Genomic DNA, 18,722 nt, shown 5'->3' with positions numbered 1-18,722 from the left:
GTTATGCATGAGTGGGACTATCTTATACCATGAAAGAAAAAAGTTCACGAATACCTAAAGGAAAAAGTAGGGAGAGATGAAGACTCTTGGTATACAGACATAAAGGGTTATAAAGTCACTTGATTTCTCAAGGAGGTAGTTGCCCTTCTATGAAAAGAAATTGCTGTTCCTTGAAATACAGGTTTTAAAAAAGCAAAAAGGGAATAGGCACAGATAGTAGTGTTAAATGTTCTTACACACACACACAAAAAGGTATCACTTGATTTTTTGGGCTAAATTATTGAAGTTGATTTCTAAAGCAGAATTGTAATATAGACAAAAAGTATAGAATAAAACACTAGGGACTTCACCTGCTCTGTTGTATGTGATGACCATCACATCTTCCCTATAGTGTTCTACGTGTAGGTTAATTAGTAGGAATAAGTAAAGGACATTTCTGTTGCAAGAAAATATGTAAGCGTGTGGTTGGCACGAAAGGCAATTAGATTGTGGTATTTTCTAAACCTGCTCCGGTGAAGGTCTGCACTTCAGTTTCATCACTTTTGAGAAGGAGATAAGAATAAGATTTTTGTCTACAACAGTGGGAGTCCTTACACAGATGTCAAAACCAGACTGAACTAGCAAAAAAACAAATATCCAGTAAGGTCAGAGCCTAAGGCTTCTCGCTAGCATTCCTAAGTAGCGGCTGTTTCTTCAGTTCTTTCATTTCACCCATATATAGTGTGTTTGCATGTCCACAGTTTTCTTGTGCTGCCAATTCACAGAATGCCTTAGGCATATATGGGAAGATCCATGCACAGGGTCGGTGGTTCCTCATGTCTCCCACTGTCAGACATTTGCATTCCAAGAATCTTTATTAGGTGTGTCAAGAGAGCATTTCTAAGGAGTCAAAAGTTGCTTATTTCACCCCTGACATTCCTTATCTAAGGAAGTTATTGCAGTACTCTTCATAGGAAAACACAGATAAGCTGCCAAAAGTGCAGCTACAGTATTGCCAGCTACCACAATGCAAATTTCAGTAGATATTAAAAGCAGACATTTCACTTTGAATTGAGGTAAGTTAGATACATTATTCTCATTAACATAACTTAGAAATAGCCCTGCACTTCTTAAGGCAGCAAAAGGCAACAAGATTATTTCCAGAATAATGTTTTTTGCTTCCAGCTTGTCTCTCAAACACTCTTGTTGGCTGCAAAAGCAATCTTAATAGAACACCATGTAAACTGGGTCTAAATAGAACCTAAATTTAAGTAAGGACTTCTGTATCTAGACTACTATGCTTTTGTTTGCCTTGTGCTTCTTTTAAGGTGTATACAACCTATTACAACACTGAGTCAGGTTCCAGGTTGTAATCATCCCTGCTGCAAATTTTAAGATTATATCTTTAAAAAAAAAATAAAAAGGAAAACGTTTAGGTCAACTGAGATCACTGCAACTGTTAGTTTCATTGCTGGTGAAGAATAAGGGGAATTGGCAAGGTACTATACAAATCAGAGTCAAGAACGGATTTGCCAGGCAACGTGTTTCAGTTTGAAAACAGACTTCACTGACTTCATGGGAGATTTTTACCATGTACTACGAAAATTATCTGAACATGGGCCCTTCCTGAAAATAGAGCTGAATTTTGTTTTCATAAAGATTAAAATTATCTTCCTCTCACTTGAAAATGGACAACCAGTAGTCTAGATTGAATAACTTGCTGTAGGAGAAAAAATAACCTTTTAGCTACAAAGAACTTCAGTTCTTCTATTAAGATATTGAAGAAAAAGAAGGGAATCAAAGAATACAAAGAAGCTTTTCAGCGAGTGTGCTTTTTGTAGATTGTTCCCATTTCTTATTGTATGATGCCCTGTGATTTTGGATATTCTTTCTGTAACTTAAATATTAATCCGCTATTAGACAATGCTTACTTTACATCAGCAATAGAAAAATACACGACTAGAAATAATATCCCCCATCAACCCAACTTTCACAGTCCCTTTTCCACAAATGGTGAGGAATAGATACTTTTCCAAAAGTTACCTGAAATATCAAATTAGAGCTTTTTACAGAATTAAGTAAAGGGGAGGGAGAAACCAAAGGACTGCAAAACAACCACACATTTGTACAACAAAACCAGATAGTAAGCTGGACTTCAGTAGCAAATTTCCAAGCTCCTGAGGAAGCCCATTTGTTGAAGTAAAAATTTTCATTTGCACCTTAAACCCCATAGAATTGCTCTGAATTCTGAATTAAGCACGAAGAACTTCATGCAAATTCTTTCTAAACTGAGAGGTTAGTACAATATGCACTGGTTCATTTTCCAAAGGGTCTAAAGTTTAAATTTGCATATAATACACTACAATGCTTTTTCCAGAAGCAGAAAAGTTATGGGTAGAATTACATACATTCAATCTAGAGATGTTTGTTGGGACAGCAATGTCCACTTTTATGTCAAAATGTAACTCCTTTCCTACTCCCTATTTAGAAAGCAGTATTTCAGTTACAGGTGAGCAAGTTAATCTTTGAGAATACCACAACATGAGAAAAATGAATAGTTGCCGTATTATAAATAAACAATAGTGTGGCAAACCAGGATCATCCTTGGGATCAACATGGCCATAAAAGTGCACGCCACATTTTTGCTGCAGTTCGAGCTAGCTAGACATTACGTAATATAGCAGCCTTAAAATATAGAATATCAAGGAAAATATCCACACCTACAATAAAGGCATCATACAAAACCCTGTAACGTCTTTTAGTCAAACTGCACTACACTAAAATCAGCAGAGCAGACTATATGGTTAATTGAAACAATAATTAATGAATTCAATCTGTGTTTAAAATGTGAAGTATTGAAGTGTAGTGCAACCTTGTGCTGAAGGCTGACATAATAGAGCCATCTTTCAAATAGGCAGGAGGCAGAGTAAGACAGTCTGCTTTGAATTATGACTACATTCAGTTAAAGGTTACCTAAAGGTTACCTATCCAACACCATCCAGCTAGGGTAACTTCAATATTGCATCTTCCTTCTCATTCCAAAGCATGTAATTTCTATCCTTATGTCATACACCTAAAGAACAGTCCTATTGAGGACAGAAGCAGTGGAGGAACATAATATAGTGGGCCTGCTATAACTATTAAACGAGGGAAGGCCTTCACTGAAAGCAGGTTTCTGCATCAGTTTATATGGGAGTTTGCTGTGGGTATTATGCCAGTCCTGGCATCTAGAGCGACCTTGGCTGTAATATCACACTACACAAGGTCACATGCATCCAATTTTCAGGTTGCCACTTACCTGGATTACAGCAACAGTGGCATTTCCTCCATCCGAAAAGAGATTAGGATAATCTCATTTAGAGTGTGTTTTAGTTAGTTTTAGTTGTGTTTTTTTTTTTTTTAATTAAAAAAAATGTGGGGACTTTAATCAGTGACATAGAAATCCTCTGAGAATAAAGACAGATTCTAGGCTGAAACTCTGAATAACTAGCCTCTGAATTTGCAGTAAGTAGCACATTCTAGAATTGCAATGCCTGGCATCTGTAACAATTCCCCAGTTAACCGCGGATCACCATCTCCACCTACTTCCTTTATGGGTAAAGTCCCCCCCAAATTACCTCCCATGGGTTTTGCAGAAAACAGGATTTTATAGATTCCTTCTGGCCATATGGCAAGCCTGAGGAAGCTTAGATAGAATCAACTCTCCTTCTGCCCCAACCCTCCCTAATTAAACTTGAAAGCTCTCACCAGCGGCAATGCTGTTTGAAAAAAAGGCAGAAGATATACAGTAACATTTACCTTTGTAGGGCTACAAGTGTTTTCCCTTATTTTTCACCATACAAGAGACTCACTGTGCCAGCACCTCAAGCAAATCATAAACTGAGAATTAAGCTGTCCATCTCTATTGTCCTAAGGGATAAAGGATTGAAGCCCTCAGATCCAGTCAATATCGATATTAATTAATAATAAATAATGTAACATACAAATATTCTCTGCAGTATATAGGAACGACACGTATAAAAGTTCAGCATTCTACTTTTGATTACGTTATACTGCTTCTTCACTAAGATTCAAGCTCTCCCTAAATTCACATTTGCAGAAGAACTACTAGCAGCAGTGATACACAAGCATTCTTGGGGAAACTATCCAATACAGATAGAATAAGTACTTTCACCTCTGAGTTTTTTTCCTTTGCAAATTTGATTCACTGATGATGAGTTAAGTATAATCATAGTTTGGGAGACATAAAAATCCATATTTAATTAAGAAAGCTGTTAAAGTGCAGAAACAAAAAAAAAGGAAATTCTCTCAATTTCTTTTTTTTTTTTAAATCAGTTTGGAATATTATACCCATCTGCAACTATGTTATATTATACATAGTATCGAAATTAGATTTCTCAGCTTTGTGCATGAGAGATCTCAAAGAATGTAGGCATATAAATCCCATTCACCGATTATCATGGAATTCACTTTCTGAGGAATCTCCATGCAGCAATTGTGAGAATTAAGTTTTCTATGGATTAGTCATTCAGAATTAAGGCAGGCCCTTAGAAAAAAACCCTTCTATTTCCCCACTTTTTATTAATAACTTAAATTCTGCATACGAACTTCCCTGGAGGATATTTTTTGCCTTTTTAAAAACCATAATACACTCGCTAACTTCTGTTATCTGCTTGAGGCACATATCAGTTGATCACTGCAGGTTTTAAAAGGGTTTGGTTTACACTGCTGGTAAACAGGCTACTTGATAAATAGCTATGTCAGTTATCTTAATATAAGTCTTTATGGTTTAAAAAGTAGAAAATTCTGAGTGAAGGGATCTGACTGGAACTAAGAATGTGCTTTGCCAATAAGTATTTAACAGAAGAAGCTGATTTTACATACTAAGAGTAGGAAAAATGAAAAGCCACTTTTATACCTTACATTGCATTCATTAATTATCTACATACTTTCCTGTTATTTTCTGAACTAATTGGTTCAGCAAGTATTTACCTTCAGAACTAGCAGAGAAACACGTTTCCAGAAAGAAGGGGGGAAATCAGAAAAAGTTTTGATGAACTTTGCATTCTACTAAGTGGGACATCTGATACTAGAATAAGAATTCTAAGTTAGCACATTTTTTACTCAGCCTATACTGGACAATAACAGAAATTTACCCTCAAACACGTTAAAAATTTATAAAAATTAACTTATATAACTCAAACTATGCATATTGCATTACTACTTTTTATCCAGACCTATGCTTTAGCTGAAAATAAGCATGTCAATTCACTTATGCATTATCTTTGTTTAAATTACTTGGGGTTTTTTTAGGGAATAAGGCGGAAACTAAGTCAGTTCACATTCAAGCTTTAACTACAGATAACTGTCATTAAGAAATCCATGTTTCTACCTTATTTTTGGGCTTAAGTGTGATATTACAAATCATATCTCTGTGTCCACTCGTGGCCTCCACAGTCCAATATAGGCATGTAGAGTATCTAACTGTAGTAATAAGTTACTGGAAGTAATTCAACCTTAAAAAACAAAGAACAAACAAAAAAAACCCTTTTCTTCCTTCTGTACACTACAGGATGATTGCTTGTCTTAGACACTGAAACCATTTATTTACCTGATTGATAACACACTATCTATTTTTGCAATGTTCTCTAACTTGACAATGAATAGGAACACATGCCTACATACAAAAAAGACAACAAGAACTTTATAGATTTTGCAGATATTTGAGAGAATGCCATTGCATTGTAACTGGCCTCATTTTGTTTAAGTGAATGTACCTGTTAAACTAATCAACAGAGAATTTATATTTTTGTTGAACCAGGTTGCACTTTGCTATCTTATTCCCAGAAGGAAACTGCGAGTACTGCACTCAGCACCCTTGCAAAAGTTTATCGGAATACAGCTTGTTTTCCTGCATGAAGTAGTGTGCTTCAACGCTTAGGTTTTTAGGATGTGGTGGGGTTTTTTTTTTTCCTGCCTCCTAAAAGCAAAGCTTTCATAACACACAGGTACACACCTGACCAAAGAGACATACCTTCCCCTTCAGAATTGGCTATCTGGAAAGCATATACAAGGATAATAGGTTCTGACAGCATCTGATGCTGTACCTGGCCCCTAATTATCAGTGTATTAGTATTTTATCCATTTTACTAACATGTCACAGGGAAAAAAAAGACATTGGAAGACTGAAATGCTAAGGAAGCTAGATTGTGGCCAAACGTTAAAGAGTCTTCTATGAAGCTTGTTGTCAACTTGCAATTGTCAAGACTAGTCTATAGGAGTAGGAGGCCCTCTGTTTGTGTTAGTTCAGTTAAATACATGCCTCAGCTACTCACAGGGCAAATATTTAAGTGGCCTTCCCATAAGCAATGATTTATTGTTGGATCATGTGTTATCTTAGCGGCCACATTTTCTGTGATATTAAAAGAATTCATAGTTAGCTATGGGTACCTGTCAGCTGTACCATAAATGAGAGATGGATTCTATTTGTCTAATCTTTATGCCTTGTCCACCTGAAAAGCACAACCTTATCAAATCAGAGGAGATAGACAAAAGTTGTTATTATACAAGCTGTTTATAAAGCAGTGAAATGCTCAGATAAAGGCACTGCATAAGTGCAAAAATCTTAATTATTTTTATAACATTAATGCATGCGTGTACCGCAAGTATTAATAAGATGGAACAGTGAATCACTTCGATTTGAAGCAGCATGTTAGTATTAGACTAAAGGAAACACGTCTTCATAACAGACTTGTTACAGAAAAATTTTAGTCCTCTACTTGCTTTGACCTGCAGGTAGCTGAAAAAACCCTGAGTGTTTTAAGAGTGATTCTACCTGCTAATTACCTCCAACCCCCAAGCATTTTAACTTATTACCCTTTCCCACAGGAAGTCTGACCTGTTTGAGTTCACACTACTCCTAATCTTGAGTTGTGTACTCATCTATACTGGATAGTATCACACTAACTGTAGCGTATTACTTAAGGAAAATAAGGTTCTTGGAGTCTGGTCTACAATAAGCACTTTGACATGCAGTACTTCAGTACATCAGATAAGATACTTCTATACCAGTGTTTTCCCCTTCTGCAACCTAAAGTTATCTTTGAATATACAGATGTAATTAGTCGAATTATTCCTCCCGATTTATTTCATAAAACAGCATCTGTTCTTTACTGAGATTACCTAGGTGTATATTTAAGAAGTCTGCTCATTTCCTGATTTACAGAAACATGTTATATGGATATTGATTGAAGTTTTCAATACTTAAGCAAGTCCTTTGCTGTTTCAGTTGCTTGCAATTTTTTACTATTCTTACTGATCAATTCTCCTTTTGAGTTGCCTCAGACAAGGCAACTGATAGGGACACAAAGTAGCAATTAATTCCATTTCTTACATTAATATATGTAAAAGTTTTCTAGAAGACAAAAGCTAAAAACATTTAAGTGGCTAAGGCTACAACACCTCAGTGAATGTTTATTCTGTGCAAAGCTAGACTTCCAAATTCTGTTCATTTTGCTATCTTAGAAGAAACGCTATCTCCTCTAGATTATTTTTCAACAAGCATAAAGCATAAAAAAAAAATAATCTTTTAATCTTCACTTCCTTCCTAAAGCACGTGGAATGTGAGAACTCATGACAACATAAAACGTTTTGTGAATAAGCAACATGGTGAGAAACCACTATAATGCCTTGGATATAAACAAAATAGCTGTTCTGCATATAGTGCATGTGCAGAGGTTTTGTCAAGTTCTGCGTAGAGCAGGAACAACAGGCTTCTTTCATCATTATGTCCCTTGAACATCTCTCCCACATACCCTAAAAAATTACCCAGAATTTCTGTTTGTTTCTTTCTTTCTACGAGCCTCACTATTGATCAGAGCAATGAGTTTCACTGAAGGGAAGATTTTCAGAGGGTCCACAGAAATAACAGGTCTATTTGCTGCTGTTCTCGCACCACCCACCTCAAAATGAGAGCACAGTTGTACAAGGTATAAAAACAAAGCACTGCTAATTCCTTAACGTTCCTGCTCTCTTTACATCTCTGTGCTCAGGGAAGGAAATACAAATACTATGGGAAGGACTTACTCTTACTTTCATGTGTGACAGGGAGTAGGCAGGCAAGGGAATTCTTTTACTCCTTCCTTTACCTCTGCATGGGTTTAAAGGGGAAGCCCATGGCCACCTAAATGATCCACGATTATAGCCCATTTAACAGAGCTGTATCAAACTGTAACACTTGTTAGAAAGAACACGCTTTCCAGATGGGTTCTAAAACTAATAAAATAAGCTCAAAATTCACTGCTGTTTAAAAATGTTTCTTCTAGATTTGGTCTGTTATAAGCTTCTAGTCCATAGCTTTCTCTACTTCCCTCAAAGACCTGTCAGTTCTAATTGCATGAGCTGAGGTGTAACATTTTCAGTCATCAAGTATGAATGTTTGCAGAGAAGCCCTATTTGTTTGTTTTCATCATCCAGCTCTCTAAAGTTAGCTTTCATATTGTCAAGAATGCATTTACAGAGCATATTTCAGACATGACGAAGTTTTTTATTAGGAAAGAATTTTAAAGCATCAAGTTTCAAAGTGATAATTGTATTTACTTAATTTATATTTATAAAGCATCTTACAAAGGTATGTCCTATTTAACTGATGTTATTAAACTGCTGTAATTACCCTTAAGAAACTTAAACAATCCAAGATGTGGTATTGCCCTTAGGCAAATGAGCAAACATGTCAAAGAATATTAAGCATAATATTTTAAATGGGATTTGGAATAGCACTGCATAGCTGTTGAACACTGATAAGTAATGATGCCAAATTACTGACTCTAAACACTTCTCTCTATGAAAAGCCTCACCCCACTGTTTCTCTGCAACTTTCAGTATAAATAAAATAGTCCACTCCTAAAACAGGGTTCATTCCCACCTCTGTTCCACTTAGCCTCTAGATTTAGTTTTAATTTTCACAGATCTGTACTTTCAATTAGTCCATGACAAGCAGAATGCTAATGTATTTCCTCACTGTCCGACTTCCTGGCTGTTGATGCTGTGCACAATACTGGAAAGGTCCAGAGACAATATATAAGATTTATACAAATAAATGCTGAAACATGAAGTAAAAGCAGCCCATTAATTGAGTTAAAATGAAAAATGTCTATCTAAAACTATCAATACCTGAATAAAAGCTATTAGACACCTACTGAAGCAAACAGACCTCTGATAAAGCTGTGAGGTCACTAGAGCATCTAGAGAAACATGTGAGGAGATGGGTGTGGTAAAAGAAAAAAAGAAAAAAAAAAAGAGGAGAGGAACTTTGCTGTAGTTACAGTATGAGTAATGATTTTTGGCAAGTTTAAATGACAATTCTCAATAATAAAAATTACAAAAATTCAGAAATAGAACAATGGTCAATACTACCTCTGGAACAAAGTAGTACTTCAGTTTCTGCAGAATAATTGTTGCCTATTTCTCAAAAACTAGTGAGCTTCATTTTAAAGCGCACATATAGGAAAGGATGTGAGAATCACATTAAACCTCAATAAAATATTTTATTTTTACTATATAAGAATAATAGATGTAGCCGTTAATGATTTTCAAGTCACAAGATCCCCCTCCTGCCACGTAGAGCACACACTAATCCTTTTAATCTTTTTATAAATTATTTCTGCAATCACTGTAGCTACCATAAGGCTTGCAGTCTGTTGTTAAGACACATTAAGCATCTCATTGTTCAGAAGCAAGTTTAGTTCTTGGGCCCTTCCTTAGTCTGGGGCTAGCAAATAAGAATGGAATTAACAAATACTTTAAACAAGTTCATCATAAAATAGCTTCATTAAAGTCTCCATCTTGAACAACATAAGTATGTATTTAAGCTTGTGAAAATATTTGAAAAGCATGACCTGAACCACCTAGTTCTAAACTCTAACCTGAATAGTTAAGATTTTATAAATGCAAAAGTAAGAGTTCTAAAGATGACTATTAAAGAACATATACAAAAAAGTGAGAAATGCACTAAGAAACAGATTTTTTTGAACTAAGGTTACCTAGGAGTATCAAATACGTTTCATTAACACACATACATAAATGGCTACTCGTACTTCATAAAAAATAAGTAGTATTAAAGCCTTGCAATTATAGAACTAGTAGAACACCTGAATCTCCCACCAAGGCACTGGTATTTCATTAGAACTACAAAATTTACACAATAAGACTTTAAGAAACAAAACAAAATGCTACTTCTAAACCAGTTTTCCTACCTGAAATCAAGTCTAGCAAAGAAGAAGAAAGTACATTGTGACACCCTTTACCTTCCCAAGACTTAAAAATCTACCAACAGCTTTCTACGTAGTTCAGTCACTATTATCCTGTACACCTGGATTTCTACCCAGCTGCGTAGATTTGTGTTAAGCATTACTTAATCTGACATCCAATGTTCTTTGCAGCTGTGCCTGATAGTGGCCTATACTGGAGACAGAGTTTATTGCATGTTCTTAGACTTCAAAGCTTTTAAAAGCCATAAAATTGTGTAAGTTTTGTGAAGCTACAGAAATCAAGGTAGTTTGGGTTTTATTATAAATTTAAGTGTTATACTTCACATTTGTTTCTACATTTTCTAAGAACAGTTCTGGATTGCATGCAAGTAACATTTTTAGGTAGGGATTTTGGGTACTTGTTACAGTGAAATTTAGATAAACAACACTTAGGAGAAGAAAAGGGTTACAATGAGAGCAAATAGAATCCTTAAAGCAAAGAAGCCCTGTTCTTGCCATGTTGTATGTGGAAAGTGCATAAGTGTATTTTTCTTTTCTTTTTTTTTTTGGTCAATTTGCTGTTGAAGAAGGAAGAGAGTATACTTTGCACAAAACATTTCAACGCCTGCTGTGCTATACAATCTGGGTGAATATCTGTAAATAATTTAATCATAGCTTACAGCTCAGGGCAGACCTCAGAAGTAATTAATATTCAGGTAGTGTGGCAAATGCTGAAGATCTCCAAGTCACTCCCAATAAGGTTTTTCTTTAGCTAGCTTAATGCTTACTTGGGTATTTTAAGTACTGTACTGCTGATGTACTTTGAAGGAGAGCTACTGACTGATACAATGATTTTGAGAGTAATATAGAAAATTTCTGTTTCAACTTATATTTTACATGCTTTAGACCTTCTTTTGAAGACATCCTAGAACTTCTCAAACTGCTCAGTACTTTGCTAGGTCTTAGGTTGGAATCTGGGTTGTTCGGCAATGTTAAAATTGTTTTGACCAGTGAGAAAATCTTTGTTTTCTAGATATCTAATTTTCTGCTAGTAGAACTAGTAAGTTAGGTATTGAATTTTGAGGAAATGTAGTGGTTCTTTAAATTTAACTGATTATTTTCTTTTGGGATTCAACCCTAGACATTCTAGTTATAAGTTCTTCTGTCAAAGTTTATTTATTTTATTCTTGTAGAACAAAGCTACTTTGGTCAAGTTTTGTCACTCAAAACATAATACTTACAGTTTTTACTTTCTGTGTGATACAGCTATGAACATTCAAGGAACTTAAATTTTAAGAGGCCTTCCTAGTCACATAACCTTCAAATATATACCTTGTCCTTATACCACATTTGATGGTTTCTTTGCTTATAATAAGATTCTGTAACCCTGTTTTCCTTAGTCTTATAAGAAGGGTAGCAGGTTAAGGCAGGATTCTAGCTCAACTTTGGATACATTGAGGACTTTGGACAGTTTAGCTCCAAAAAAGCTAAGAAAAGGGAAGAAGCCAGTTTTAAAGATTATTGGGATCCAGAATAAAATCTGATGCATAGAAAAACAATAACATGCTAAAAGGTCAGAAATACCTAAGTAGTTTCTTTTGAAGGCCTTTTGCTCTGCTGTAGATTACTTGGATGACCTCATGGCCACCGGTGCTTGATGCTGCCTAAAGACCAGCTGTGCTCATTACTAGGCTGGAAAACTTATTGGGTGCTGGGAAAAATAACAATTTCATCAGTGCTTTTCTTCTGACCATTAAATTATTATTATTTCATCATGACTTTAGGAACTATGGCTTCTGGTTATTTTCTTCCCAGCTGAGACAAAAAATGAAAATCCCAATTGCGCTCTACTTTTATCACACTTATCACACAGAGTTCCAAAAATGTTATTTGCAGTGGTTATGTTATTGAAACTGGCTTTTCTGGGAAAAATCAGAACAGTTGACACCTGGTTTCTGCAGATTTTATTGCTACATGCAAATGTACAGACCATGGTAATCCTGGCTCATACCCCTATCTGCATCTCCTGTTCAGCAAGTTTTGCATGTGCTAAGTGATTTGCTCTTATGCCTCACAGACCAGGTAACTGTTCAGCTTGTTCTATAGCTCTTCTTTTGGCAATAACATTAATATCCATTTTTACCTTCTACCTATTCGGCAGTTTTCACAAAATGTTTAATATCTTTTACCCCTTTTTCCCTCTAGCCAGTTTATTTAGAAAACAGTAGGTATTTAAATCTTCCCAATTCTTATATGATTACTCTTCAAAGATTTTTTCAAAAGTATACAAATCGGAAATTCAGTCTAATGAAACAGTTGTCTAAGTACAGTGCTTTAGAAAACTAGATTCTTTTTATTACCAAAATACAGGAGAATGGTCAACTACTATTGTATCATTGGTGTTTTGCTTTAAAAAAAACCAAAAACAAACCCCCACAATGATATAAAAGTCATATTTACAGAAATATTCCTGAAAGTGGGATAAACAGCAAACATTCTTCACTTGCTCTGCAATACATCAGTGGTTTTCAACAGGCTTGTCTTTTGCCACTGCACCATATTAGCTATTTACTGGATATTCAGGATATAGCACAAAATTCTCTTTGAGCTCCAGAAAGTGGGGAAGTGATGGGCACAGGTGATATTATGTAAGTATTTAGAAGTTCCAGGTACTGTTGTTATAGTCTAGAATCCACTACGAAATTTTCTGCATGCTTTCTTATGAAGGAAAGAACCCCTTCCTTTCCCCAAGATTCAGAGATAGGACTTCGGAGCCTCACCCAAACAGCATGCAAGTATTTGCCGTGTCCTTAACACGGTTCGCACAGTCTCTTAACCACTGAATGAGCCGCGGCTTCTCTTCTACGGGCTCCTCGACCGCGCTCAGCGGCTAAAGGGCTCTGTATTTCCCCCTTGTGCGGCTCGGCCCTCAGAAGGGATCCCGCCTGCGAGAGCCCTGCCCGGGCTGTGTGCGAGTGACCTCTTCAGCCAAGGCAGCGTCATTACAGGAAGGTCACGGTGCAAAACTCTATTGACTTCCAAAACGAATAGTTTTTGAGGTATGCCTGCCTTATTTTTCCTCTCTTGAAGATCCACAATGAAGTGGAGACTGAAGGGGAAGTGTACGTTCAGTGGGAAAGTAATAGGTTTTCTTTATTCACAAATTTGTGTGCTGTTGCCAGATGGAGAATTATTAATAATTATTAAATAAAACAAATTCGAGGGTGGACCATGAAAGTGTATTAAACTGATTGTCAAGGAACTTTGCAAAAGACTGAGAAGTTGGCATGAAGCATATTTGCTGCAATTCAGCAATGGTTGTATCTGCAGACTGTTAACATAGCACAGTTAAGGATTTCAAAAAGGGAAGTAAACCAAACCAAAATTTCCAAAATTTCCAAATTAATTAATGTTGATGAGATTTCTTAGCAGTACACTTGATTTTATAATCATCTGTTTTGTCAGCAGTGTTTCTCATAACTCATTCTGCTCAGTGATTAAGATTTGCCTTTTCATTTAATGATTCTGCAAGTGTTAAGATTCAGAAAAGCAGTTTACATTTAAATTTAAAGAACATAATGCTTTTTTTTCTACACATCTTGTAAACATCTTGATATTAGCTGAAATGAGACCCAAGCAAAAAAAAAAGCTCCATAGCTTGTACACAACTTCCTAGTTCAGTTGATTTTTATGCACAGTTCTGGAGTCATATCACTTGAACTAGACTGATGTTCTGCCCCATAAAATAAGAGCAACAAGATACTGAAGCATTACAACAGCACATCTTTGCTATAAAAACACTGCAACCTCATTGCTGCTGTCAAACTCACCTAAACTGTCTATGCTGTATTTCATAAAAGAAATCAACAACTTCTAGTCGGTTCTGAACAGAACTGTACTTGTACCAATGGCAGGAAATACAGAGTATGTGAGTTTGATGGCACCAGTGAGGGATTTTTGCTGTGTTATGAAAGTAAATGCCTGTTGACCTTGGGTTCTGTGTAGTGGACATTTAGCAATTCCGTTTTTAGAGATCCTCCATGCCTATGTGCTGCCTATTCTAAGATAATTTTCATCCTGCAAAATACATTTTAGTGGGACTGAAATATGTATTAAAGCGTAACAGACTGATGGTAGTAAAAACATTCAAGCCAACAGAAACACTGTTTCATTCTGGTAAAACAGTATTGTCTACAGACTGGTGCTCGGTATCTTAACAGTTTTATTAATGACTTGATAACTAGTACCCTATAAAAAAAACTTTGTGTCTCTTGCTTTCTTAGCAAGAAACTTTGTAAGAAAGTTTGCTGTTCAAGTTATGTGAGTATGGATGTTTTCAAAATTCAAATACTAGGAAAATTAAGTTCCTTTGAGGCAATTCGTATCATGGTGAGTTCCCACCTGTAAGACAGACAGTTTAGGTTTCTTTCTTCTAGTTGCATTACCTGTGGATATGAGTTGGCAGAGCAACTGTTTCGCCATGTGCCATCCGTTGGCATAGAGATGGAAGAATGGATGGGATTCACCTCACCTATTATAACAAGCTAATACTGAAGTGTTTAGTCTGAAGTATTTGCCTTAAGTTCTTGTCAATGTAGCAAACAGGTAAGTGACTCTTGGTAGATGTGCTTCTCTCTAGTGACTACAGATGGAATCTAGGGTGACTTGGTCACGTTAAATAGCTAACCTATAGATGGGTAAAATTAGGTGAAAAGGTCTTTAGTATTAATTAATAGTAATATTTTTTTTTTTTCCTTAAGGGTCGTCCCTCTGTCTGTTGCTACTACTCTATTTTACTACTGAAAAGTATCAGTAGTGGTATGTTAGCTGTCATATTACCTAATCCAACAACAACAAAAGAATTACTACAAGTTAACAGCTTTGTGTTGCCCCTAGTGTCCACATCAGTACCACTGGCAGGCTGCAATATCTTAGTGAGAGGGAAGGAAGGATCTAAGAGAAGAAACCCAAGAAGGAGGATTCACTGGCCGTCACAATTGTGCGACTTGTACAAGTCTTCTTTCCTGCTTCATGGAAGTCTGAAGAAGAATGAACAACTGGAAGGCTTTTGAGCCATAACTGTGATTCTTATTCCTTTTTCCCAGCAAATATGAAAAAAAAACACCCCACCAAACAACTATTAATGACATGACATGACTGTCATGTTGCTTGATGGGCATTACAATTTAGGCATTACAACTATATTTTTGGTGTAAGATTCCTGACCTGTTGGCAATATCTCTCTCTGGAGATATTTTCTACAGAGTAACTTTTCACCTTGGAATGAAAGCACCTCTAGCTATAACATGACTTTTAAAAACTGTACTTTTTAAAATCTTGTTGACAAAGATCTAAAATCTTCAAACTGACAGCTATGTTTATTCCCTCTGCAAACCTGTACCAAAACACAGAGATTTTAAAAATATGTAAAAGACTGATTTCAAAAGAAAAGTTCAATTATGGTATGTATGAAGACACTGTTCTGTGATGGATAGGAATTTCTAAGCTTGCAGAGCCACAAGGCCTATCCATGTGACTTCACAAGAAATCAGGGGTAACTTAATGCAAAATATCAGTAGTTTCAAAGTGTTGAAAGACTTCACAGCAAAATATATGAGGAAATTTAAAGCACAACAAGTGTTACAGGAAAGAGATTGCTACATTCCTTTAAGGAAATTATTAGAACTTTAAAATAATTATGTAGTCTTCAGATGTAACTAAAGAACCTTACAGGAAGTTCTGAATGGGGAACTACTAATTCTATCTTGTCCAAACAGGACTTTTTGGACAAAATTTTCCTTTGAGAATATCAATATGCTCAGTTGACTTTAAACCAAAATAGGTCATGAGGAGCTATTAAACTAGAGGTATAACCTACCTCTCTGTGTGTTAACCAATCATATCAGCAGTAAGGCTCACACCTGTGAAGTGGCAAACACTGTGCAGTGCTGGCTGACCTTAATTTCTATTAGCTTTTGAAGGAGAGGAAGACAGTGGAAATTATGCGGTATTCAACCCTCATTGATACTGTGAATGTAGCTTTTATAACTCTTATAAACATGTTAGTAAAGAACCTAAACCAAACAAACTTACACAGAAGTTACTTTTATGCTTTGTCATTGAACAAAAGCAAATGCACCTAAATTTCACTACAAAGTATCAAAAGAATTTCTGAAATGGGGACATCTTAATGTCTTCTGGAAATGTCTTACACAAGAGGATATTTGGTATATTTAGGTTATCTCACAGTATAGACCCCAAATCCCATTGGTATGGGGCTTGGAGACAATCTAATTAATTGACAGTAAAAACTGTATCGACTGCCTGATACATGCTCTTGCAGGGGCAAATTGTGAATTCTTTCACCTAGGTTAATGAGGTAACAGTCACACAGAATGTTGTTAGAGCCAATTGTGTTTCTGATTTTGCCATATGGCTCTTGAATCAAGTAGAATTTCATTTGCCAAGCAGAAAACAATGAAACACTCTAAGAGAACTAAAAAGGTCAGAATCTGTTATTCCATGTGCTTACTGATCACTGCATGATCCACTGTTCTTATGTGACTACCTCTAAGCAGGTCCCCTATGATACCTGTCCTTAGGTATCTTCCACAATCACAAGATGAAGATATCCAGTGCCTTAGTTAAAAGGCATGCACTTACCTGACATCAGGGACTGGGTTGCCAGCAACTCTGCATTCCAGCAATACTCTGTTTCCTTCAGCAACTTCCTGGCTCCTGAGCTTCTGAGTGAATTGAGGTGGTGAAGATTCATTCTCTTCCATGTTGATGAAGGGGTGGCAAAGGACCATTTCACTCTGAGTGATGCTCTCCCTTTCAGAAAAGTGTTCTCCATTCAGATGAACCCCAGGTAATTTTGTCTCGGACTCAGTCTCTTGATGTGGTCTGTCAAACTCCTGGTTCACTGAGGGACTTGCAGCTGGTTGTTTCTTTTTAGGAGACAGGTATCCACTGTCTGGAGAAGAAGAGTCCCCATCAGGACTTCGGCCTCTTGTCTTTGCTGCCTGTCTAAATATAGACGATAATTCCTCTATGAATGTGGCAGCTTTGTCACACAGCTTGTTCCTGAAAGGAACTTCTCCCTGGGATGCCGATTCGGACTTTGGGCTTGTCTTAGGCACACATGGGCCATCTTTCTCTGAATGTCTCAGGTTTCTAACAAAGCTGGGACTAGCAGTTAGCAAAGACGAGGTGCTTGCTTGCTTCCTGGGAACTGTGACAAAACTACTTGCTGTTTGAGATGTGGTGGATTGCTCTTTCTGATTCCCTGGGAGAATGTGACTTGCAGCCGATGAAGTCAGACTGCTTGCTTGAGGCCTCTGTAAAGCATCTTGCTCATGCAGTTTGGTATCCCTGAAAGAAGGATTTTCTGAAGTGCTAGAAAGAGAGGTGTTGAAATAACGACTACAGTCTGGTGCTGCATTCTGATCCTCCTTCATGGAATTGGCAATGGCTTCCCGAGCTATGTCAAGGCTCTTGCATATCTCCTCCTGGGTAAGGAAGGCAGAAAGTTCATTTGAAAATTCCCCATTCTGTATGTCTGGTAGGGAATCATAGAAAAAGTCATGGTAGGATGAAGCTTCTGACATATTTTCAGGATATCCTTTATTGGTGCCTCTCTCTGCACAGTAAGCTTCCTGCAGCATTAAAGAAAGAGGCAATGCCTGGCCACAGCTTCTGTCTTGCATGCTGGAAGACACAAATACAATTTCTTAACAAAAAAAACTTGTCAATAAAAAACCCCCCTATTATATCCTGGTTCCCATAAGCTAGACACAAAACTGGGAGTAGAGCAGAACCCAACAGTGCATGAAATACTTACTGTAAAACTTGGTTTCTGTTAGAATGGTCCAGGGCTGCAAATTGTCTAGGTGCAAATGAGAGCAGTTAGCAGTCATTTCTCTCATGTGTCTTCCTTCAGAACTAGGAAGACATCCTTTGTCTGTACATTGCCTAGCACAAGCTCAATGCCACTGGAGCAATGTGAGTGATTTGTTATTTCACACCTGATTTTTTATTTCACATCAGTGCTACTACACCTCACTTTCTCTGATTTTAGGCTTATAATGATTTGGGGAACATATTTACTTTTCTTTTTCCTGTAACACTGCCTTCCAGACACTAAACTATCAAATTCCAAGAGGAAAACATTGTTCTAGTAGAAAACACTATGACATTCTACACAATTCAAAGTTATCCTTTCTGTTTAATGTTAATAATGTATTTAATATTATTTCACTTCTTGTGTTAATGTTTATAGCTTGTTACTGTTCAGTACAATTTAGTAGCACTTTTCTCAACACCGATAAGTGGAATACCAAGCACATGCTAAACGAAAAACGTTAAAGAAATAGATTTCACAACGTATGTATCATCCTGCACCATATAAGTGTATAATGTATATTCTGTATTGGTTTCACAAAGTACAGGAGCATCTATACACCTCCAGTTTTTCCATGGTAAGTGTTCTCTGCC

At 36.5% G+C, this 18,722-nt stretch overlaps 1 protein-coding gene across 1 annotated transcript in view; it reads right to left on the bottom strand.

Annotated features, from left to right (window-relative positions):
• PALLD (palladin, cytoskeletal associated protein) overlaps positions 1 to 17,935 on the bottom strand; it is a 201,474-nt gene extending 183,539 nt beyond the window's left edge. Inside the window, exon 1 of the mRNA XM_009893734.1 lies at positions 16,890 to 17,935. Coding sequence (XP_009892036.1) covers positions 16,890 to 17,935 — 1,046 coding nt within the window. The remainder of the gene's footprint in view (positions 1 to 16,889) is intronic.
• Between the last annotated feature and the right edge of the window lie 787 nt (positions 17,936 to 18,722).

The sequence above is a fragment of the Charadrius vociferus genome, unplaced genomic scaffold (assembly GCF_000708025.1).
Source record: "Charadrius vociferus isolate BGI_N301 unplaced genomic scaffold, ASM70802v2 scaffold59, whole genome shotgun sequence".
NCBI classification, from domain to species: Eukaryota; Metazoa; Chordata; class Aves; order Charadriiformes; family Charadriidae; genus Charadrius; species Charadrius vociferus.
The sequence above is the reverse complement of the archived record's forward strand: the minus strand, read 5'-3'. Positions and strand labels throughout refer to the sequence as shown.